Source organism: Stenella coeruleoalba (genome assembly GCF_951394435.1).
Source record: "Stenella coeruleoalba genome assembly, chromosome: 9".
In the NCBI taxonomy this organism is placed as follows: Eukaryota; Metazoa; Chordata; class Mammalia; order Artiodactyla; family Delphinidae; genus Stenella; species Stenella coeruleoalba.
The window spans coordinates 61,425,307-61,450,345 of record NC_137155.1 but is presented as its reverse complement, the minus strand read 5'-3'; the positions used below and the strand labels follow the sequence as shown (position 1 = coordinate 61,450,345).

At 44.8% G+C, this 25,039-nt stretch overlaps 2 protein-coding genes across 4 annotated transcripts in view; one reads left to right on the top strand and one right to left on the bottom strand.

Annotated features, from left to right (window-relative positions):
- The window catches only part of FKBP9 (FKBP prolyl isomerase 9), a 56,643-nt gene extending 43,987 nt beyond the window's left edge, over window positions 1-12,656 (bottom strand). The window contains exons 1-4 of one of the 3 annotated variants that reach the window (XM_079932360.1): window positions 12,548-12,656; window positions 11,856-11,991; window positions 11,263-11,380; window positions 7,945-8,082 (exon numbers count right to left, since the gene is read on the bottom strand). Coding sequence is in view for 1 of the 3 variants with exons in the window: in XM_079932358.1 (XP_079788484.1) it covers window positions 6,338-6,570 (233 nt within the window). In the remaining 2 variants the exon portion in view is untranslated. Of the gene's footprint in view, window positions 1-6,337; window positions 7,612-7,944; window positions 8,083-11,262; window positions 11,381-11,855; window positions 11,997-12,547 lie in introns of those variants that run through there. The other 2 variants (XM_079932359.1, XM_079932358.1) reach the window with 2 other exon arrangements.
- Window positions 12,657-13,914: 1,258 nt separating this feature from the next.
- Window positions 13,915-24,442, top strand: LOC307191999 (retinitis pigmentosa 9 protein). Its single transcript, XM_079932378.1, has 4 exons — window positions 13,915-14,146; window positions 16,550-16,580; window positions 17,718-17,847; window positions 23,066-24,442. Exons 1-4 carry the CDS (start codon window positions 13,995-13,997, stop codon window positions 23,068-23,070), a joined length of 318 nt encoding a protein of 105 aa, XP_079788504.1. The 5' UTR covers window positions 13,915-13,994; the 3' UTR covers window positions 23,071-24,442.
- The last annotated feature ends 597 nt before the right edge of the window (window positions 24,443-25,039 follow it).

The window sequence follows — 25,039 nt, the reverse complement described above, 5'->3', positions numbered from 1 at the left end:
AATAATTCTTATTTTACACAAGTTCTCAGCCCAGCAAAATATAGCCAACTTAAATAATCAATATGAATGTATAGTTACTTGCAATGACCCACAAATGAAAATTAAAAGCAATGCCATTAAGGCAGCGGTTAAGAATCCGCCTGCCAATGCAGGGGACATGGGTTCGATCCCTGGTCTGGGAAGATCTCCCATGCCGCAGAGCAACTAAGCCTGTGCGCCACAACTACTGAAGCCCGCTCTCTGGAGCCCACGAGCCACAACTACCGAGCCCACGTGCCACAAGTACTGAAGCCCATGCGCCTAGAGCCCATGCTCCACAACAAGAGAAGCCACCGCAAATGAGAAGCCCGCGCGCCACAACCAAAAGTAGCCCCCGCTCGCCGCAACTAGAGAAAGCCTGCGCACAGCAATGAAAATCAAACGCAGCCAAAAATAAATAAATAAAAATCAATCAGTAAATAAATATTTGTTTAAAAAAGCAGTGCCATTAAGTCTTCAAAGGGGGCATCATGTTGGCCTGCCAATAAAAGAAGAACTTTTCCTAAAGTTAGCAGAACTGCACTGGGAAGCTTCTCTTTCTTTACATGGCTTTTCCGTAGAAAGTCTTACCATGCAGATCAACAATTTAAATGCTTCCCGCCTAAGTGAGCAAGTCCTGACCTGAGTCTCTCTGCCGCCACTTAACCCTTCCAGTCCACCCTGACACTGTCCGAAGTACTGCCCAGCCCACCGGCTCTCTGAGATCCAGTCCTGCAGAAGGGATGAGCCATAATGCCCTTTCACTTAACACATGATTTAACACCCACGTGGTGGTGGGGGGGCCGGGAACCTGACGCAAATGGGACCAATCAAATGGGAGAGATCCTGGGAATGTGGAATTGAGACAGATTCCAGTGAGTCAGCGTTACTGGACCCAAGAGGTCATGTATGTGGCATGGAAAGCCTGCTGGAGCTCTCTTTCAGAGAAGGGGAAAATGCGGCCCCTCTGCAATCCCTCAGAGAGATCCAGAAAGTCACTTCCATTCACGATTCTGGATCCTCAGGAGGAATTGGAGATTCTTCCAATAAATTCCCTTCCTTTCTTCTTAAGCTAGCTGTAATGGGTTTCTGGGCCTTCCCCATCCCCTGGCTTGAGGGTAGGGATTTTTTTGAATACACTGTTTTTTTTAGAGCAGTTTTGAGTTCACAAAAAAATGGAACAGAAGATACAGAGATTTCCCATACACCCCTTAACGCCACCCACACACACAGCCTCCTCCATTATCAGCAGAGTGCATCACCAGAGGGGTACATTTGTTAGAATCAATGAATCTACACTGACACGTCATTATCACCAAAAGTCCATAGTTTACATCAGGGTTCACTCTTTTGTTTTTTTTAAGTTTATTTTTAAAGTTTTTTTTTTTAAGTTTATTTATTTTGGGCACACGGCATGTGGGACCTTAGTTCCCCAACCGGGAATCAAACCCACGCCCCCTGCATTGGAAGTGTGGAGTCTTAACCACTGGACCGCAGGGAAGTCCCCCATCAGGGTTCACTCTTGGTGATGTACATTCTATGGGTTTGGACAAAGGTAAAATAACATGTACCCACCATCAGAGTATCATACAAAATAGTTTTACCTGAGGGCAGGGATTTTTGTCTGTTTTATCTCTGCTACATCCCAACAACTAGAATAGTAGGTTTTCAATAAATACTTGTTGAATGAATGAATGACTATGTAAAATGAAGTTGACCTCTGTTACGAGTCTATGATTCTTTTAGAGCAATGGTTCTCAAAATGTGGTCCTAGACCACAGCATCAGCATCACCTGAGAACTTGTTAGATATACAAATTCTCAGGCCCCATCCCAGGCCTACCTAATCAGGAGCTGTGTATAATAAGCTTCAGGTGATTCTGATGCATGTACAGTTCGAACACCACTGGGTCTGAGCATTTACAACTCTATATACCCAACAGGGCATGTAGTGGTCACGCAGTAATATTTATTGAATGTATAGACCTTAAAGGCCTGCAGACAGGCCTGAGACTGTGAATGAACTGACCAAGATGCTGGTTTTGCCTGCTAAAGATAACAGGAACATGTTAAACTTCAGTCCCTTACTACTAGGAATGCTATGGAACTCCTCAAAAGCTGAATCAAGAGTGGTGGACAAGGAGTTTCCAAGGACTAGAGAGTGAGAGCAGGAGCCCCCCCACAGAAACCAGAAACCACAGAAACCAGGCGGGAAGCTGCTGTCTTCTCCTTAGATCTGTAGCAGCAGCCACAGAGCATATTAACGAGCCCACGGAGGCTCCGAAATAAAATGAAACCACGTCCAAGCCAGTGACCAAGGGCCGAAGGGCTGGGCCTCCTGGCAACTGCAAATGCCCATAAGCTGAAAAGATACCAACTGCCCCCAAGCGCCAGGCACAGACGCAGGAAGAATGATCTGTGGAAAGAAAGGCCCTTTGTGGTTTATGACCATGGTCAGAGCGACAGCTATCATTTTCTTCTGGGCAAAACCTCCGGATCAACAGCCAAAGCCCAGAGCATGCGGATTTCTCCTTCCCCAAGCTCTTTGTGCAGGAATAGCAAAGTAACACCCTAATACTTCATACATTCCCAAAGGAATAGAGGCCCTAGAAGGAAACTCATTTTAATGAATCACCTACTGTGTACCCTGCTCCCACCATTCCACCGTCCACACTGCAGCCAAAGGGACCTTTGTAAAATGCAAATCTGATCCCTCACGCCCCTGATTAACTCTTCAATGGCTTCCCATTGTCCCTTGAAAAGACCAAACTCCATAGCCAGGCAGAGGAGAGCTCTCAAAAGCTGGCCCTGGGCTTCTCTGGTGGCGCAGTGGTTGGGAGTCCGCCTGCCGATGCAGGGAAGGCGGGTACGTGCCCCGGTCCGGGAAGATCCCACTTGCCGTGGAGCGGCTGGGCCCGTGAGCCATGGCCGCGGAGCCTGCGCGTCCCGGGCCTGTGCTCCCGAGAGGCCGCAACAGTGAGAGGCCCGCGTACCGCAAAAAAATAAAAAATTTTAAAAAATTTAAAAAAAGAATAAAATAAGCTGGCCCTGTCTTTCTCTCTGGCCTCCCTTCACCTCCTCTTTTAACCCCCTCTGTCACACCTCTACTCCCACTCCAAGCTCAGGCTTTTTTTTTTTTTTTTTTGTGGTACGCGGGCCTCTCACTGTTGTGGCCTCTCCCGTTGCAGAGCACAGGCTCCGGACGCGCAGGCTCAGCGGCCATGGCTCACGGGCCCAGCCGCTCCGCGGCATGTGGAATCTTCCCGGACCGGGGCACAAACCCGTGTCCCCTGCATCGGCAGGCAGACTCTCAACCACTGCACCACCAGGGAAGCCCAAGCTCAAGCTATTTTGAACAGCTTTCACATGCCCTCACTTCCAGACCTCTGCATATGCTCTTCTCTCTACCAGCCACACCCTTTCTTCCGACCCCTACTCCCCAGCGCTCACCCCTCAGCTCCTCCTGGTAAATTTTAATCTTCCTCAGGCTTTATTCCTGCTATCCCAGAGCTCCATCTTGACCACCCCTCCCCCAGCCCCCAACCCCTCCACACACACACACACACACACACACACACACACACACACACCCACCCACCCACCCACCATATAGTTAAGCCTTCTGGGTGCTTCCAAAGCTCCTTGCCGTTCTTCCATCATATACGTGGTGGACTACAGATCATAAACTTTAGACTCTGGCACTAAACTGCTTAGATTCAAAGCCCCACTCCACCACTTAGTAGTTAAGTAGTTAAACTACTTAGTCGTTTACTCCACCTTGGGTAAATTACTTGAATTCTCTGAGCCTCAGTTTCTTCGTTCGTAATGAGATACCTCCCTCACTGTACTGTGAGGTTAAAAGAATTCATTTCAGTTCCTGTATGTAAAGGCACATGGTAAGAACTATGTGTGAACTCTATATGAGAGACAGAAGTGTGTGCTCTTATTCTTTCTGTACTTATCACACTATATAATTGTCTGGACTATAAGCAAAAGGACCGGGAGGGGATACCATCTTCAGGGGCAGACACTGCATACACATTTGCTGAATGGATGGTAGCTCCTCTGTTTTCTTTCCACTGTCCCACACTGCCTCACAGTGGCTGCCATCCTAGAGGGTAGAAAGTATTAGACAATTTGTTCCAATGGGAATTATTAACATCAGCACAAGGAGGAAATTCTTACCTATTTTCTAATTAATGAAGCAAATTTAAAAAGATACACAAATGGCCAATAAACTCATGAAAAGATGTTCAGCATCTTTAGCCATTAGGGAAACATGAATCAAAACCGCAAGGACGTGACTTCCCTGGTGGCGCACTGGTTGGGAATCTGCCTGCCAGTGCAGGGGACGTGAGTTCAATCCCTGGTCCGAGAAGATCCCACATGCCACGGGGCAACTAAGCCCACGTGCCACAACTACTGAGTCTGCACTCTAGAGCCCGTGAGCCACAACTACTGAGCCCACATGCCACAACTACTGAAGCCCACGCACCTAGAGCCCATGCTTCGCAACAAGAGAAGCCACCGCAATGAGAAGCCTGCACACCACAACGAAGAGTAGCCCCCACTTGCCGCAACTAGAGAAAGCCTGTGCACAGCAATGAAGACCCAATGCAGCCAAAAATAAATAAATAATACTTTTTAAAAAAATGAAGTGAAAACACACATCCACAGAAAACCCTGTACATGAATGTTCATAACATCATTATTCATAATAACCAAAAAGTGTAAACAACTCAAATGCCCACCAACTAATGAATAAACAAAGTACGGTATGGAATATTATACAGCCATAAAAAGGAATGAAGTACTGATACATGCTACAACACGATGAACCTTGAAAACATTATGCTACATGAAAGAAGCCAGACATAAAGGCTGCAAACTGCATGATTCCATAAAGAGACAGAAAGTAGATTAGTGGTTACTTAGAGCTGGAGGGGAAGTGACTGACTGTTAATGGATCCAGCATTTCTTTTTTGGAACAATGAAAATGTTCTGGAATTAGAGACTTGTGATGATTGCACAACTCTGTGAATATACTAAAAAATAATGAATTGTATGCTTTAAATGGGTGAATTGTATGGAATGTGAATTATATCTCAATAAAGCTGTTCTTTTTTTTAAAAAAAAAAGAAGCAACTGAAACAATAGTGAGAATGACTATTTCTCAGCACTTGCTATGTGCCATGTGGCATATTAACCAGATTTTTTATATTGACTCCTTGTCTGGAATTTCAAAAAAGGCAAGAGAGGCTAAGAGTACTTTTTAAAAGATACCTTCAGGAATGAGCCTAGCCCAGCCTCGAACACAAAACAGATGCTCAACAAACATTTCTCTTTACTTAGTCTGGTGTTTTACTTAAGAGATTATAGGGCACAGACCTAGGATTATAACAAAGTCTTGGGAAGGAGAGCAGCCTGGAGCTGGAGGCGAAGAGGCCTTGTCAACCCTAAAGCTAAACTGAAGAGAGGTTGGGAGAGGTGTTGTGATCTTGGGGCAGAGTTTAGGGCTGAAATTGTGGACACGGTGCACGGCCCCGTGTCAAAGCTGAGTGACTTGCTCTGGATTACCTCTTGCCCAGGGAGTTTTTGGTAAGGCAGTAAAGGAAGGGCAGTAGTTAACAGGCACAATCCTGGACTTGGATTGTCTGGGTTTCAAAATGATTCCGCTTAAACAAGCTTCTTAGCCTCAATGGCCTTAAGTTCCCTCACTGGCAAAATGAGGGTAATGATAGTTCCTACCTCAGAGAATTAAGAATTAAATGAGTTCGTTATATGGAAGGCACTTAGAACTACCCTGGCACACTGTAATAGCTCCATATATGTTAGCGGCTGCTATCATCACCTTCGTCAATATCATCATTATCACCTTCGAGAGGCATGTCTGACTAGACACTCAAGGGCCTTGCCCGAAGGAACAGTAACACGTTTGCTCTTGGTGTCTGCTCGCGGGCTGACGACTTTACACCCATTTCGCCTGTGTTCATGCGCAGGGTGGAGAGGGAGGGCGTGATCTGTCCCGACCCAGCTGCTGCGCAAGGTCCTATCAAGATTCCCGCTGACCAGGGAAGCAAAAGGGCCGGGAAACTCGCGGCACCCCACCCCCACCCCCACCCCCAGCCCCCAGCCCTCAGCACTCCAGGCTGAAGGGATGAAGGGTCTGGGAAGCTTTGGGGTGGGAAGAGGGAGAGGGAGGAGCGCGGGGCGGAGCTGGGGGAGGTCCGTCGGGAGGGAAAGGCCTGTCCGGAGACAGGGAAGCTGGGAGAGCGGGCGCTGCAGCCTCGGAGGTCGGGCCGGCACGCCGAGCGAGGTACCTGGAGTCGAACTTCTGGCCGTCTGGGAACATTCCCACGTAGTGGTAGCGCACGAAGTCGCCGCTGCGCACGGTGCGGGGACACTCGTCGGGCACGAAGCGCCGCTCGATCTGCAGCTCCGTGTCGGAGCCCAGCCCCAGGCCCGCCACGGGCGCCGCCTGCCCGGTCACCCAGAGCAGCAGCAGGAGCAGCGGCGGCGGCGGGGGCCGCCAACCCCGGGCCCTGATCGCCATCGCGGGCAGCGAGGAAAGGGGGTCGCGGCGCGGAGCTGGAGAGGCGCGCTGAGCTCGGGCGGCGCGAGTCGGGCCTGGGCGTGCGGCGGCGTTTGCAAACGTGGAAAAGACTCCCAGCCCTCCCCGGGCAGCAGCAACCACCCCCTCTCTCCCGCCCCCCGCCCCCAGGCCACATCCGAGGGAGGGGAGGAGCCGCGGCCGTGCGCCAGGACCCGCCTGCTGCGCCCTGAGACGCCTGGGCCCGCAGGGTCCGGTGGGCTGGCCCGCCCGGGGAAGAGGCGGGCCTTCTTTGGCTGGCGAGTTCAAAGGGGGCCCGTCCCCGAGGGAGAAACCGTGAACTCCTCGGGACTGGGCTTCGGCCCAAAGTTGGGAGGGAAAATCTGTTACTACCCAGGCAAATCCGCTGGTCTCTGCCTGTCGCTAGAGACTCTCCGGATTTAGTGCCACCAGAGGCTTCTACGTGGCCGCGGATTCAATTACCCCTTGCTGCTTTGGGGAGGGAGGAAAACTTTTTTTTTTTTTAATTAGTTTCAAGGCTGGATTCTACGTTGAAAATGACTGAAACCGTCTTCAAGATTTTTTTCCAGGACTTTTTTTTAATACTCAGAGAAAGGGGGAGACATGAATTGTGAGACTCCCCTGACAGTTGTCCAGAGGAAAGTTTTAAGTGGCTACCAGTGAGTGCTACTTAATAGCAAACATCCCACGTGGTCCCACCCGCATGACTAAGCCGGTTAAGACCCCACATTAGAGACTCAGATGCTGCGGGAAATTCATTAGAGTAGTTTAATGCATTCTTAGCTTAGAATTGGTTGTTCTCATTTATTGAAACTTTGGAATAGTGAAAGCAAATCACCAAAGGTTTCTCAACTCGTTTTGGAAGCAAACAATACCAATACCAAAACCTGGCAAAGGTAGCAAGAGAGAGAGAGAATGTGGGCGCCAACCTAATTTATAAATAGAAATGCAAAAATGTTAATAAATTGTGACTAAATTGAATCCAACAACTTATTAAAGAAAAGAACACAATTATGCGGACTATTTAGGTGACCTGCAAATTGTCTGTGTCCTCTAAGATGAAGATAAAACGTACCAATTTAAAAAAATGATAATTATTAGATTATAGATTTTATTAGATGCAGGATCTAATGAGAAACTACACATAGCACTAAAGAAATGTTCATTATTCCTAATAGAGCTTATTCTATTGAAATAGAAAACCTATTAATACAATTCATCCTAACACTGGTTATTTATAGGTGCTTGAATTTGGGGTGATCATTTTCTTCCTTCTATGTACTTTTCAGTAGTTCTTTATGGTTTTTAATAACAATGTCAGGTTTTAAACAGAAACAAACAAACAAAAAAGTCAACCTGGTTCCAGTCAGGAATCTTCCACTCCCTTACTGTGACTGTGGGCAACGCATGCCACCTTCTGGGCCTCGGTTTCTTCATCTGTAAAATGAAGTGGTTGATTTCTAAGACTTCTTCCAATTCTAAAATCCTATGATCCTGTGAGAGAGAAGACATTCTAGAATGGAAAAGAAGACAGATGTAGGAAGAAACAGGCCAGGTAGTGACCGCCACTTCCATTTTGCCTTGTAGTGCTTCCAAGTGGTTTGATTTCTTGTCATTCCTTTTATTTTATTTATTTATTTATTGGCCACGCTGAACAGCCAGGGATTGAACTCAGGCCCACGGCAGTGAAAGCACTGAGTTCTAACCACTGGACCACCAGGGAATTCCCTTGTTATTTCTTTTAAAATGTTAATTATCTGATCAAATAGTATGTGTGCTCTATAATGTCTCTCTAAATCCTAACAGACATTCTTTGAATTGGATTTCTGTAGCAATTTACCAAAGAGAAAATTTACCTCTTGGCATTACTGACATTATCATAAGAACTAATTAAAATCAAGCTGAGATTTTAAAATAAGGATTTCCATTAAACTTCTGGGGGTGACTTTGTGAGGACTTGTCAAGTCTAAAAACTGTAAATCCAGTCAAGAAGAGTCAACAGTAGACTAAAAGCTTAGAAAGGTAAAGATGGGGGGAAGAGGTGAGCAGGTGAGAGACAGGAACCAGAAATAAGGGAAAGGTACTGGAATTTTTTTAAAGGAGCAGGGAGAGAAGTGAGAGAGAAAGCAAGAAGGGAAACATAGAAGAGGAGAATCAGTGAGAGAGAGCCAGAGAGCCAAGGAACAAGAGAATGTGACATAGTCAGAGGCGAGGACATAATAGAAACATCCAAAAGGTCTGAGGCCAGGATGGAGGCGTGGAACAACATGGAGAAGGAAGCGAAGGAGGATCTGAAACAGGATCGGTCTGAATGAACGTCGGAGAACTAGGTTCTTTCTATTCACCTCTATACAGGAAGTTAGTGGAAAAATTACAAACATAGTCCGTCAAGTAAAGCAGGGCACTAAAGAAAGAATTCCAGTTTTCATTGAGCCTGAAATAAAGAAGGACTCATGCATGAATCAGATCTTCCAAGAGCAGTAAACCCTGGAGGCTAAGCTTTGTAAGCTATTAACTTCAGCTTGGCACACACTGAGTTGGGGATAAAGAAAAGGCCAGTATTAAGAAAAACATCCCCCCCACCCCCCCCACCCCCCCACCCCCCGCCAAATTCATCTGAGTTGACCTGAGGCAAAAGTGAAGTAGGAGAAATGTTTCCAGCAGTGTGTTCTCTCCCTCCCCAAGAGTTTCCAAGAAGTTCTCCCACCTTCAGTATTTGACAACACACCTGGAGTCACCATGTGGTTTGATGAAAAACCCTGGACTAGAAATCAGACCACCCTGGTTGTAGGGCCACTCATGCCCCTACTCTCTGAAACTCAATTTCCTTATTTGTAAGATGTCTTGCCTACCTCCATAGAGTTTCTAGGAGGATCAAGGGAAGCAATTTATGAGGGATGGAAATCTGCAAAGTACTGTGTAAATGTAAGGAATCGCATTTATCTATGAGTGAGAGAAGACCCAACTCAAAAATCACTTAACCCATAGAGATGTATACTATCTCTCAGAAGAGAAAGTCTGGATGGGAAGCAGCTGCAGGTGTGGTTAATAAAGTGTCTCTAGAACAGCCTCAAGGGCTCAGGTGTCTTCTCCTGTCCTCCTCAGGGGGTTCACTGCTCCCCCTCATGATTCCAACATGGCTCCCCCAGATCCAGCTACCACATGCAGGGAAGCGCCACCCTGAGGCACAAAAGGGATCTTTTATCTTTCCAAGTATCCTTTATTAAGAGCAAGCATTTCCAGAAAGCCTCCCTCCTACAGACCTCCCCTCATGTCTCATTGACTGAAACTATCCCATGCCCATTGCTAACTTATCAGTGGAAGAGAAATAGGATCACTACGATTGGTTTAAGACTAATCAAGATTCATCTCCAGAGAGCAAGGAGAGCCTCCTCTGAAGTAGATGGCTCCCTAAGCTTCCTGAACAAAACCAGAGTGCTGTGAGCAAGGAAGCGAAGGAGGAATGGCAATTGGTTTGTCAACCAACAGGTTTTGTCAATTACGTTAGATGTCTCCCCTTTTCCCTCCAAGCATCAAGTAAGGCACATTGTCTGCAATTTTTCCTCTAATCCTACTGGTTACTAAATAGAATACCAGTTTAAATTATTAGAAATAATAATACGGGACTTCTCAAATGTTTCCACTGTGCTGCAGAGAGCTGTGGACATGGACCCTTGGGAGCTTAGTGACTACTTGACCAGAATTCTTTGAAGTCTGGTGTTTAGCAGGGGGGAAGCGGGGGAGACAGATTCTGCAGTCTACCCTCTAATCTAGCCATGATTCATTAGTATGTAATAGAGTGTGATCTTTCCCTTTTACTCATTTTTTTCCTTCCTCCATCTTCCCAGTGGGGAAAAGGTCATTGGTAAATTAAGAACTAGTTTAAAAAAACACCTTGTGAGCAAAACAATGGCATCAAAGCTATGCTGCAAAAGCTGGTCAAGATAAGCAGGATCGGCCTTCCCTGGTGGCGCAGTGGTTAAGAATCCACCGGCCAATGCAGGGGACACGGGTTCGAGCCCTGGTCCAGGAAGATCCCACATGCCGCGGAGCAACTAAGCCCCTGCGCCACAAATACTGAGCCTGTGCTCTAGAGCCTGTGAGCTACAACTACTGAGCCTGTGAGTCACAACTACTGAAGCCCGCGCGCCTAGAGCCCGAGCTCTGCAACAAGAGAAGCCACCACAATGAGAAGCCTGCATACCACAAAGAAGAGTAGCCCCTGCTCACCGCAACTAGAGAAAGCCCGCGTGCAGCAACAAAGACCCAACATAGCCAAAAATAAAGAAATTAAATTAATTAATTAAAAAAATACATATAAGCAGGAGAAAAATCTAGTCATTTGGGGGAATTCCCTGGTGGTCCAGTGGTTAGGACTCCATGCTTCTACTGCAGGGGGCCTGGGTTCCATCCCTGGTCAGGCGGTTGAGGAGGGGGGAAGAAGAAGAAAATCTAGTCTTTTAAAAATTGTTTCATTCAGAAAAGCTTCAAACCTATCCAGTAACACAGAGTCAGGGCTAGCTGCAGCCACCCCTCTACAATTAGGCCAACACCAAGGCCCTCTGGCTGGCCTTGAGAGTGAATCTGCTATCTTAGGATGAAGCAGAGGGGCAGAAAAGACTGAAGCAGAGGATCGAACACGGAGGGAGGACAAAGAAGGCATCTCTCACTCACCTGGGCTAGGCGCCTGGGTAGAAAGTGAAGGGTGACTCCATGTGTATTCACAGTTGGGTAATAATCATTTTACTCTTTCTTTCTGGAAAGGAGCTGTACCTGAACACCCCTCCAGATGCTATAGGCATAAAGAAAGGGTCATGGGTAAGAAGAATGATTCAGAATCATAACCACCAGAGAAAGAATTCCTGTTTGTCTAACTGCTTACTAGATGTCACTACATTGAGTTTATCACAATCAGAAAATGCGGCTGAATTTGAAAGATGGCCCTGGGTCATAAAGAATCTGACTCCATTTTTTTATGTTGACCACTGTCACCCTTCAAGCCCAGCCTCCACTTTCCGCTTCCTCCCCACCTGTGGACAAGCTGATAAGAAAGCCTACACACTCCTTCCCTTGGCACCAGAGGAAAGTTCAAACCCCACAAAGCCTTGGCCTGTGTGCAGGAGTATTCACCCAGGTTCTACCTCCTAAACATCATAAAACTCAGGGTCACTCACCTTTCCTTTGCTGAAGCTATTTTTGAACTGTCTTAGGTGCCTGACCTGCTCTCCCAGAAAGCCTCAATATGTGAATAATAAATTTCTCCCTACCCTCTCGGTGCATATGTGGCATCATCAGTCTTGACAGCAAACCGATTTGGGGTGGAGGAGGGTCCAGCATACTTCTGTGGAGTGACCACAACACCTTGCATATCATCCTGGATCGGTGACCAGGAAACTTCTCAATCTGGTGCCAAAATACATAAAGAACCCAAGCTCACATAAACAGGTGGATATAGCAGCAAAAGAATTTTCACTAAACAAATATTGTATGTTAATTCATATATGTGGAATCTAGAAAAATGGTACAGATGAACCTATTTGCAGGGCAGGAATAGAAAGGCAGACGTAGAGAACAGACGTGTGGACACGGGGGGAAGGGGAGGGTGGGATGAACTGGGAGATTAGATTTGACATAAATATACTACCATGTTTAAAATAGATAGCTAGTGGGAAACTGCTGTATAGCAGAGAGCTCAGCTCGGTGCTCTGTCATGGCCTAGTTGGGTGGGATGGGGAGGGGAGGGAGGTCCAAGAGGGAGGGGATGTGTGTATCCGTATGGCTGATTCACTTCGCTGTGCAGCAGAAACTAACACAATATTGTAAAGCAATTATACTCCAATAAAAAAAAGAATTTTCCCTGCTTTATAAGCTCTAACAGGGTAATCATCAAAGAGAGATGCCTAGAATGCAGCTCAGGATATGGTACTGGGTGAGGCTGTCAGACCACTGAACTGTACACCTGTTACTTTTCCCTGCCCAATATTGCTCTTCTCTTCTCCTTCCTCCTCCTCTTCTTTTTCTTCCTGTCTCTCTCTCTCTTCCTCTGTTAATAGCACCTGGATTTTGCTTTGAGGAGCAACCCCTCCCCCTCTCTTAGTCTATATGGCTTGGATAAAGCTGATCCACCCTTGGATTTAGGGTGACATGTAACATAGGCATGAGCAGTCAGTGTATTGCAGCTCCTTGACTACAGTGATTGTTTCCATGACAAGTACATGACTCTTGCTAAGCCAATGAGTATAATACATGGAATTCTTATTGGAACTGAGAAAGAGAAAGTTCCTTCCAGCTGGGGCTGCTAATTTGTTGGCCATCTTTGGATTCCAGTGGCCATCTTTGCCCCCACAATGGGAGAAACTGCAAAGAATGAAGCAATACAAAGGAACGTGAAGCTTTGAAGTTGCTGACTATAACATTTCAGCCCCTAGATCCAGCCATTCCTGAAGTTCCATCCCACGACATTTCACATATGTAAGCCCATAAATTACTTAATTTTTTTTCTTAGAGCAGTTTGATTTGGATTTTGGTCCATTGTTGTTTTCAAAAGAATTTTGACTAATACTTGCTAAAATGGAATTAACAATCCCTGGGTCTTCTTGCTGAGAGAGCAAATCACTATGTTAGACAAACTGACTTTGAATTGACTTCTTTCAACTGCAAGTGAGAAAAATCCAACACAATTGCTTTCTGCATATAAGTATATACTAAAGTTTTCAGATTATTTGTTTGCATGCCATAAGGTCACTGGTTGTGGTTAGATAATGTTTGTTGTCTTTTCTTTTTTCCTTCTTCCATCTTCTTTTCTTTTACTTTAAGCACATAACTTGGCCGGCAAACAAAGCCTCCCCAGGAGGACAGGAGCAATTCTTGGTTGACGTGAGCCCCTTAAGATTTATCTTTGGCTTGCACCAAGGAGTCATCTGACCAGGGTTGGGGTGTGGTTAGGCAGTGGGGTCTGACCTGACATCCCTTTTTTTATTGTCTCAGGGCCTCTTCACGTGATCTCTCCCCATTTGTTAGCTTGGGCTTCCTCTTAGCATGGTGGCTTCTATGCAACTGAACAGCTTACATCCCTGAAGGCTTCAGGAGGGAATACTTCAAGAGAACCAAGGGAAAGATCTGGCTCCCTCCGCAGCATCCTCAGCGCCGGGGCTCCTGGCCGCCGCCAGTGGGGCGCGCTCCGGCCTCCGGCACCCGCTGACTCCGCAGCACGGTTAGGACGCTCAGAGCGCGGACTTGCGGAGGCAGTCTGGCCGGCCTGTCGGGAGGCGGGGCACTGGCGGCCTCAGCCAGGACGTTGGGCCCGGCCCGGCGGGCCGCGGAGTGGCGGCGAGAGGGGGCGCAGCGGGGCAGGGCGGGCGCGGCGCGGAGGAAGTGCGGTCTTCGCGGCTCGGCGCGGGGCCGCAATGTCGTCCCGGCTCGGGCGCGACGACTCGGGGACCGGGGGCGCGCGGCGGCCGCGGGAGCCTCCGAAGCAAGAGCTGCAGCGACGCCGGGAACAGAGGCGGCGGCGGCACGACGCGCAGCAGCTGCAGCAGCTCAAGCACCTGGAGTCCTTGTGAGTCCGTCACGCCCGCCTCCGACTAATGCGAGGAATGGGGTCGGGGCCCGGGGTCGCGCGGCGGGGCCCGCCCGGGGTTGGAGACCTGCGAGTGGACAGGTGGGCCCGTCCCCAGCGAGCCGGGTGCGGGATTTGATTCCGGGCTGCGGGACGCTGGACTCTCAGCCGCTGGAGGAAGAGCGGGGAGACTCCGTCCCCAGGGTCGTCCCGGGCGCGCGAGGCGGCGGCGGGCGGGCGCTTCTCCGCCGGAAACTACGGTTTTATTCCTCGTGCGGCGACGTCGGTGTCGGTCAGGATTTGAATACAGGAGAAGTGCGGCTGCGCCCTTGGGTCCTTTCCCATTTCTCAGTTCAAGGGGCTCGCTCTGAACTGGGTAAAATCCCCGTTCTTTTCATCTAGTGCTGTTAACTAGGGAGGAAAAAGCCCAGTCCCGTAACGTGAGTGCGCGGTGAGGAAGGGAAGAATAAACGTGGGGTGAGGGCCTGGTCCCTGACGCTTCGGGAGGAGCTGTCAGGTAGAAGAGAGCGTGGACTTCTCTCTCGTCCCCAGGATTTTTTTTTACCAGGGTTAAGGATGGAAGCTACAAAGAGGCCAGTTCCAGCTCAACAAGAAGAATTAGGACCAGAGTCATAGATTCTTGCTGGTCAGCGTGGCCTGACCTAGGAGGCACTGTACTCCCCCAGCTACCCGGGGTTGGAGAGAGTCCAGATAACGCCTGAGAGAAGGGTTGGTTGTAAAGGAGATTTAAACATCAGGTGGAAGGTTGGATTAATGACCCTTGCAGCTCTTTTCTGTGTTTCTGTCGTTCTGTAATCAGCTTTAGAAGTCTGACTTTACTAAGTTCGGTGTTCACTGAGTTATCTGAATTATTTCTGTTTCAGGCACTTCTCATTACCTACCTTCTCATGATTGCTGAGACAGTCGTGTAAGGAAAGGCCCTCATTAACCTTCTGGGAGCTTTGATACAAAGTGCATGCTTCCTTGGAGCCTGGCCTGCTCTTTTCAGTGTGGCTCTTGAGCTGGATTTCACCTCAGTGGGCCGTGGTTTGGATACAGGTTCTGCATTGCTGGCATCCACAGTCCTGGCGTGTTCAAGGCACTCTGGGCTCAGGCAGGGCTTAGCCCCACCAGCCCTCTGTATCTTTAACTTTAGGATGCCAGGTGGTGGTTAATACTATGTGTTTCTTTTGTAGCTCACAGAGCTTTTTCACAGACAAGAGAGAGATGATAACGTTTTGTAGATGAGAAAATAGAGGCTCAGTGGTTAAGCCACTGACCTGGTTAGCCAACAAAATTAGAGCAGAATTCAGGAGTGTGATTCTCAGACCAGTGGGATTTTTCCAGTTTCACAGATTTGAAACTGGCTAGGCTATGGACTTATTTGCTTTTTCTAGTTCAGGGTTTTGTTTGATTTTAATTAAGTTTAATTCATACCAGAGTAATACTTGCATATAGCTTAAAACTCAAAAAGTACTAAAAATTTTACCAAAAATAGCGCTGGGCTGCCCAACTCCTCATTTACCCCCCAGAGTAACCTGCACAGCCTCCACCCCTTCCCTCCTAACAAGGCCAAGCCTTCCATGTGCAGACTCTTTTAGTTTTTATTTCTTGGATTTAACTGCACATTTCTAAGTTATATGCTTACAACTGGTTTTGTTGACTCAACAATTTTAGACATCTGTTAACTTATTGTCATAGTAGATAAAGATTTAGTTCTCTTACTTGCCCTTCTTGTTTCCATCCTTCCAATATAGCACCATAATAATAATTTTCCTAATCAATGTCAGTTAACATTGTTATAACTTTTTTTTTTTGGCTGCGTTGGGTCTTTGTTGCTGTGCACAGGCTTTCTCTAGTTGCGGTGAGCGGGGGCTACTCTTCGTGGTGGTGTGCGGGCTTCTTGTTGCGGTGGCTTCTCTTGTTGCGGAGCACAGGCTCTAGGCATGTGGGCTCAGTACTTGTGGCACATGGGCTTAGTTGCTCCGCAGCATGTGGGATCTTCCCGGACCAGCGCTCGAACCCGTGTCCCCTGCCTTGGCAGGCGGATTCTTAACCCCTGCTCTACCAGGGAGGGCCTCAAGGCTCTTCTTACCTCACATTTTCCCTGCAATCTCTTGCTTTCCCTTCTTCCAAAAATAAAATCGCTGTGCCAAGACACCAAGTTATGATTTCAGTGAATTTAAGTTCGACATCGAACAGGATGTGGTATAGCATCAGTTTATTTATATAGGACTTCTGACTGCTGGGCATATTTTATTAACTGTTTTAGTTATAATGTAGTTTGAAGTTTTTTCTAAAAAAAAAAGTCTTTTCATTTTGGTCTGCAGTTGCCTTTTGCTGATTGAGATGTGTTACATTCCTGTGAACATGGTTCATGACTGGTGTTTTCTTCCTTTCTAGTTATGAAAAACCTCCTCCTGGACTTATCAAGGTCAGTGTGAAGTTTGTACTTTTGGTTTTCCTCTGAGACAGATTTGACTCAGTGCTCAGACTCAGTCACTTACGAAAAACAGCTGCATAAGGTTTGAACCTCCTTTTATGATAGTTCTGTGTCTTCCCTGCAGATGGCAGTCGGTTCATGCACTTTGGGCTTTGTCACAGCCTGTGCCTTTGCAGAAATTTAATCAGCCTTGTCTCTGTCCCCTAAGAAACCACTGCAGGCCCCCCGAGTGTTCCTCAGCGCTCACTCCCATTTTTTCTGTCTCACTGTGACTGCATCTCCTCAAAGCTCTCCTGCCCCATGTTCCTTCTCTGACCCCCCCGGTGCTGATTTCTTGAATGTCATCAGCTCAGAGAACATTGGACTCTGAGGAGACGTGAAGCTCATCCAGTCCAGCCCTACCTGTTGCAGGAGTCCCTCCTCCAGCACCCTGGCCACAGTGTCAGTGTCTTTCTGCAGGAGCGAGACTTAGAGGACTTAAGGCCAAAGTAACCTTTTCTGTTTGGTAACTTTCAACTTAAAAAAAAGATTTTTAGAAAACATTCTTCCATTATAAATTTAATATTCATGGAAACTTGAAAAAATCGTGAGGTAAAAAAACAGCACCTTAATTATATAGTGCAGTTATTTGGTAATGAAAATACATCTCACTAATACAGCATGTGTGAGATTATAAAACATGACAGTGGCCTTCAAGGTCTAATAATCTATTTTACTCTAACACATTGTTCTTATTATTCCAGGAAACCTCACCTGTTTAACTCTATATTCTGCCTCATTCCACAAAGCTTTTAAGTTAGCAGAAAACTTTTTGTGATCTTAGAATCTAATTTTTGTGATCTAGAATCAGAATTTGGAGCTCACAGATCAATGCTATGTAAACACTAGTAACTCTTCTCTAAGAACAGCTACGTTGTTTTCATGGTAGAGCTAGCTCTTCTAGTATAGTTACTTCCGTTTTTTCTGTCAGTTATGATTTGTCTTTCTTTCTAGCTCTTCAGAGGGTAACTTATGATGACATTGGGATCTCCAGCCCATGAGAAAGCCAGGCAGGGCTGTGTTCTCAGACAGGTGGGAGAGAGTTCCTGTGCTTTTTTGCCGCACAGCTTACACAGTTTCCTTTTTCAGGAGGATGAGACTAAGCCAGAAGACTGTATACCAGATGTCCCAGGCAATGAACATGCCAGGGAATTTCTGGCCCACGCACCAACCAAAGGACTTTGGATGCCACTGGGGAAAGAAGTCAAAGTCATGCAGTGTGAGTGTGGAAGGGTTTCAAGTAACACCCTCAATACGTGCAAGTTATAGACCACTGTTTACAAATGAGTTCACTTCTTTTAATTCATTCTCACCACAGCCCTGCTAAAGTCAGGGCATGATCTCTGTGCTATAGTTGAGGAAGCCGCCTTGCATGTTATTAAGTGTTCTGGGGTAAGAGGCAGTGCAGTGCCTAGACTCCAGGGCTTCTGGCTGTAAGGGCAATGGTCTTCCACAGGGCCGTAGCTGCCTGCGGAGTATACGATTCAGTAATATTCCTGTAACAGAAAGGATATTCCATGTAGAAATGCCATGGGGGACAAGGGATGTATTGGAGGGTGGTCCCTTGGGTCTTGCCTCAGTCAGTCGTCCTCATCAGAGGTGTTGAGGTTTTATCCAGGTAACCTGAGAGGAGCTCTGGGCCACAGAGGATGGGTCTGGAACAGGTAGACCTCTGTGTGCACACCCTCCACCGCACCAGAGCAGCAGCATCTTCATCCAGCATAAGATGGCATTTGAAGAAGGGGTACTGCTGCCTTTAAAGACATTGTTGGTACAAAGATTCTTCACACACATAATTAAAATAGCAGTTTGCAGTCTCTTTGCCTCCATTCACACACATCCTTTTTCCAGTACCTAGGTTACAACAGTTAGCCTTATTCAGGGTGGCAGGGAATACATGAGGGCATGCTTTTTAGAAGTCAGGGATTTTGGGGTCCATCTTTGAGACTGGCAACCACAGTTATTGCTCATCATTGGGAAATAAAAAGTTGATTAGGAGCTCTAAGTGTGTGAGTGGGGCTTGCTGAGTTTCACTGGAGGGTAATCTTTCTAGTCCGGTGAATTGGGAACTTGTGAGGTCAGTACCTGTAGGTTTTTCTTCTTGGGGTGAGTTATATTTTCCTAGAGAAGAAGGCTCCTCCATGGAGGGTGAAGGCCAAGCTGCTAGTGTTGTGGGATCTTATTGGAGCAAGAAGGTTGGGAAATCTTGCCATTTACTTTTTATTTGTTCATGTAATCTTCTGTGTTTACTGTGGCACCTTGCCTTCACATGTATCTGATGTCATTTTGCCAGAGATCTATGCTTTACCTTTTTCAGACAATAAACTTCCTTCCACCAGGGCTAGTAAGAGTTGCCCTTGGACTTTTCATCAATCCTCCTTATTTCAGCTCCTCCTTTACCTTTACTTTCAGAGGTATCTGGTGCTCAGAGCTCAATTCCTAAGCTCTTTGGAGGTGCTGCAAATAGAAATTGAGCTGATTCTCCGTTCTCCCCTCTGGTGGCTTAGAATTCAATTTTCTGGTGTTTGCTCTTCATTTAGCATTTAGTTGTTTTTTTTTTTTTTTTTTTGGCGGTACACGGGCCTCTCACTGTTGTGGCCTCTCCTGTTGCGGAGCACAGGCTCCGGAAGCGCAGGCTCATTGGCCATGGCTCACGGGCCCAGCCGCTTCGCGGCATGTGGGATCTTCCCGGACCGGGGCACGAACTCATGTCCCCTGCCTCGGCAGGCGTACTCTCAACCACTGCGCCACCAGGGAAGCCCAGCATTTAGTATTTTTAAAAAATATTTATTTATTTATTTGGCTGTGCTGGGTCTTAGTTGCAGCACCCAGGATCTTCGTTGCCGCATGCGGGATCTTCATTGCCTCATGAAGCCCCCGGCTTCTTTCTTTAAGCATAATATTTTTGAGGTTCATCTATGGCATAGCACATGCCAGTAATGCCAGTAGCTCATTATTATTATTTCCTCCTTTTGCTTGCCTTTGGTTTGGGTTGCTCTTTGTTTTCTGGATTTTTTTATTGAACCTGTGATTATTGATTTGAGAGCTTCATTCTTTTCTAATATAGGCATTTAAAGCTCTACATTTCCCTCTAAGCACTGCTTTATCTGCATCTCATATGTTATGTTTAATTTTCGTTCAAATCAAAATACTTGCTAATTTTCCTTGAAATTTCTTCTTTGACCCATGGATTGTTTAGAAATGTGTTGTTTAATTTCTACATATTTGTAGATTCCCAAAGTTTGCTACTATCATTGCTTTCTAATTTGTTTTCTTTGTGGTCGGAAAACATACTTTGTATGGTTTGAATCCTTATTTTATTTTATTTTTAAGTACTTATTTTATTTACTTATTTGGTTGTGCCGGGTTTTATTTGTGGCAGGTGGGCTCCTTAGTTGTGGCTCACCAGCTCCTTTAGTTGCGGCATGTGTGCTCCTTAGTTGCGGCACGTGGTCTCCTTAGTTGCAACTTGCAGGCTCCTTAGTTGTGGCACGTATGTGGGATCTAGTTCCCTGACCAGGGATCAAAACCGGGCCCCCTGAATTGGGAGCGTGGAGTCTTAACCACTGCGCCACCAGGGAAGTCCTGGTTTGAATCCTTTTAAATTTATTAATTCTTGTTTTTAGCCTATGCTCTCTTCTGGATAATGTTCCAGAATACCATTTTCCAAAATACCATTTTGATGGTATCCCACAGGTCTCTGAGACTCTGGCCAGCTTTCTGCATTCTTTTTTCTTTCTGTTCCTCAGACTGGATAATCTCAGTTGTTACCTATCTTCCGGTTTGCTTATTCTTTGTTCTGCCATCTTAAATCTGCTGTTAAGACCTTCCAGTTAATTTTTCAGTTTGATTATTGTGCTTTTCAACTCCAGAATTTCTTTTTTATTTATTTTTATAATTTGTATCCCTTTATTAATAATTTCCATCTGTTATGACATCACTTTCATACTTTTCTTTAATTCTTTAGGCATAACTTCCTTTAGTTCTTTGAACTTATTTATAATAGCTGAGTTAAAGTCTTTGTCTAGTAAGTCCAGTATCTGGACTTGCTGTTGCTTTGTGTGTTCTGCAATTTTTTGGTGAAAACTGCCCATTTTAGATAATATAAGGTGGTCTGGAAATCAGATTCTCCCTTCTACCCAGGTTTTGTTATTGTTCCTTTTTGTATTTTTAGTGACTTTCCTAACTAATTCTGTAAGTCTGTATTCCCTGTAGTGTATGGCCACTGAAGTCTTCTCTGTTAGCTTAGAGGTCAGCTAATAATACGACAGAGATTTCCTTAAGTGCATTGATCTAAGAAGCCTTCTACCCTTTGCCAAGAGGTTATATGTGTGTGTTAAGACAAACCTGAAATGCTCATGTGGTTTGGATTACATGTCTGCCTTAGCCTTTAGTGCCTGCTTGCACAGAGCCTTAACAGTGAGTCAGAAGTGAAAAAAAAGGCCTTCTCAGGCCTTTACTATGCATACACACAGCCTTACACATGTGTATAGTCTTCTAGCTTCCCGGAATTATGTCAGAATTTTTGAGAGCCCTCTATGGACATCTCATTCCCCAGATCTTCCTTTTAAACTTTTGGCTGGGCTCTTGTTTACGCAGTGATATCACAGCCATAATAATCTGTGATGTTAAACAATTGCAAGTGACTATTTTTGACAAATATCCTGGGGTAGGGCTTCTTCTGTAGAGCAAACTGCATGACTGGTCAGATAGCCACGATACCCTGCCAGCGTGGCTCTGTGCTCTGAAGTCAGGGCTTTTTGAGGTGCTCAAAATCCAGTCTTCCCTCTTCAGTGGGTGTGACACTGCTGCTTTTCACAGCTGTCATAGTTGCAGGGCTGCTTGTTTTTAAGACTGTTGTGTAAGTAGGTGTTGGGAGTGAGCCCAGTTAAAACGCCAGAAATCCTGCTGTTCTTACCAAGGCTCAGCAGGGTTTCTTTAATTAATACTCTTTAGATTGTGGCAAGCCTTTGGTTAATTTTCAAGGTTTCAGACAACTTGATTTGGAAAAATTTGCAACTACTTCCAATGCTCCTATGGAGGAACAGATTTATGGAGGTTGTTACTTGGCCCTTCTTGAGATACTTCCTGGATTATTCCTTTTGAAAAGAATTCTATTGTCATTTTTATAGAATCTCAGGAAGGAAATGAAAGGAGACAAATGTGTTTAGTCTGTCATCTTTACCCAGAAGTCTATGGCTTTTTTTTAAAGTTTGAAAACCACTGCTCTGTTTGATGAGGTGGTTAGTTGCATTTCACTTAGTATTTTATAGTTATTTGCATTGACTTGGAAAATAAAAGTTTGGGTTGGGACCAGATCCAGTTTTACCAAGAAGTAAATGAAGCTTAAGTTTCAGGGCCCCTCACTTGTGTCTTTCAAAGACCTGCAGGGACCATAGTGATGTGTTGATTATGGTCATAGGATTTTGTAAAATTTGCCAAGGCAAGATTTTTGTTTTTCCTAAAGAGCCTCCTCCATCCCCACCCCCACCAAATAATTTAAGCTCAGGCACCACAAAACTGGGACTCATTCCAAACAAGATATATATATATATATATATATATATATATATATATATACACACACACACACATATGCATACTTTTAGTGATTTTAGTGATTGTAGCATTATCTAGAACAGTGGTTCTCAAACTTTAATATGTCTACACATCACCAGTAAGTCTTTTGAACTCCAAGTATGTGTCAGTGTTTCTGGGGTAGGCCTAATACTGTGCATTTCTACCAATCTCCCATGTGTTGTTGATTTTGCTTGTGCATGGACCACACTTTGAATAGTAAGGATCACCTTTCCTTTAAAGGTAAGAGGGTTTTGAACACAAAGAAAGACATTGGTTTGAAGGAGTGTTATCCTCCTTTCCTGAACTTTAGATGTTAGGAGAGATAAAGACAGGGACAGCTCAGAGGCAGTCAACAGAGAACCCCCACACTTCATTGTTTTTCAATGGTTTCCTGAGATCCAGCTCTCAAAATTATGTTCCCATACAACCATTTTGTTTTTCACTTTCAGTACAGTATTCAATAAATTACATGAGAAATTCAACACTTTATTACAAAATAGCCTTTGTGTTAGATGATTTTGCCCAATTGTAGGCTAATGTAGGTGTTCTGAGTGCATTTAGGGTATGCTAGGCTAAGCTATGATGTTCAGTAGTTTAGGTGTATTAAGTGCATTTTCAACTTATAGTATTTTCAACTTATGATGGGTTTATTGGGATGTAACCCCATCATAACTCAAGGAAGATCTGTAGTTTTCCTTTGTTTTTTAGGATCTTACATGGTTCATTCACTGATTGCATTTGCTTTTAGAATTGGAGTTTAATGAAGAAAAACTTTAATATGATCTACTGATCCTTTGGCTTCATTAAAGGAAACTGTGTTATCTTACAAAAATATTTCCTCTTTTCTTTGTTTTCAGGTTGATGCTGTAAACGATATGGTCACCGAACAGGCGACAAAGAATGCCCTTTTTTTATCAAAGGCAACCAAAAGTTAGAACAGTTCAGAGTAGTAAGTAGAACCCCACTATATCAATTTACATTTATCAGAGATAGTGAATATCAGTTGATTAGGTACTAACAGTGAACTGCAAATTCACACAAAATACATTCCCAGAAGTCATTTGGCCAAAGTATCTGGTGTTAACTACATTTGTGTTAAATTACAGGCGTACCTCAGAGATGTTGCAGGTTTGGTTCTAGCAATATCTAGAACCTCAATAAAGCAAATATCACAATATAGTGAATGACATGAATTTTAAAATTTCCCAACACATATAAAAGTCATGTTTACTCTATGCTGTATTCTGTTAAATGTGCAATAGCATTCTGTCTAAAAAAATAAAGTACATAACTTAATTTAAAATACTTTCTTGCTAAAGAATGCTAACCATCATCTGAGCCTTCAGAGAGTTGTAGTACTAACATCAAAGATCACTGATCACAGATCGCCCTAACAAATGTAATTATAATGAAAAGTTTGAAATATTGTGAGAATTACCAAAATGTGACACAGTGACATGGTGTGAGCAAATACTGTTGGAAAAATGATGCTGATATACTTGCTCAATACAGTTGCCACAAACCTTCAATTTGTAAAAAACGTAGTACCTGCCAAGTACAATAAAGTGAAGTGCAGTAAAATGAGGCGTGCCTGTACAGTTGTGTGACAGATTAGTTCTTTTTTTTTTTTTTTTTGACAGATTAGTTCTTAACAAAAAACTTCTCATTAAGGTGTTATTCGCTTATACCTTGGGGATAGTGATTTTATTTCTGAAGCAGACATTGTTATTTATTCAATCACTTTTTTTTAACTTATTGTATAAAAAAATCATGTTTCATAACTAAAATGAGGGTTTTCGTTTTCCAGGCTTTACCTGAAGATTATATGTCTTTAAACTATAAGCTAGAAGTGTATATATAAATTATATTTGCTCTTTACATGACAGTAAAATTATCTTTTCCTCACCTTATTTTAACAGAGTCATTTCCCAGGGGTGTAAAGTCTCCATTCAGTAACTGCTTCTGTCAAGTGAAATATGTAGCTGTCTGGATGTACTGAGGTTATCAACATATATCAAACTGGAGTCAACAGACATTCTCCAGTTTTTGTTTTTGTTTTTTTAATTTTATTTTTTGGCTGCGTTGGGTCTTCATTGCTGTGCACGGGCTTTCTCTAGTTGTGGTCAGCAGGGGGCTACTCTTCGTTGTGGTGCGCAGGCTTCTTATTGCAGTGGCTTCTCTTTGTTGCAGAGCATGGGCTCTAGGCACACGGGCTTCAGTAGTTGCAGCATGCAGCCTCAGTAGTTGTAGCTCGCAGGCTCTCGAGTGCAGGCTCAGTAATTGTGGTGCGTGGGCTTAGTTGCTCTGTGGCATGTGGGATCTTCCCAGACCAGGGATCGAACCTGTGTCCCCTGCGTTGGCAGGTGGATTCTTAACCACTGCGCCACCAGGGAAGCCCCATTCTCCAGTTTTTAAGACATTTTAAGATGTTGTGTTTTCATTTTAATAATCTGAAATAACTTATTTTGGATCAATCGTTCTACTTTTAGGTGGAATGACAATTTCTACAGATACTATAGAACATAGTTTGGTGATAAATCTCAAAAACTTTAAACATACTCATTTTGACTCAGAAATCCCACTTTAATTTACCTTAAGGATGTAAGAGAACATTAATATATACACAATTCTTTATGTATGTATAAGGATAGCTTTCATTATTATTTATGTGGTTAGAAAAATGGGAGCTAAAGAAAAATAGGAAACACCTTAACAGTCCAATATATCAACAGAAATTACTGTAACAGAAATTATTTAGCCATTAGGAATTGTGTTTTAGAAGAATGTGTAATATCATGGGAAAATGTTTATGAAAACACAACTGAAAAGTA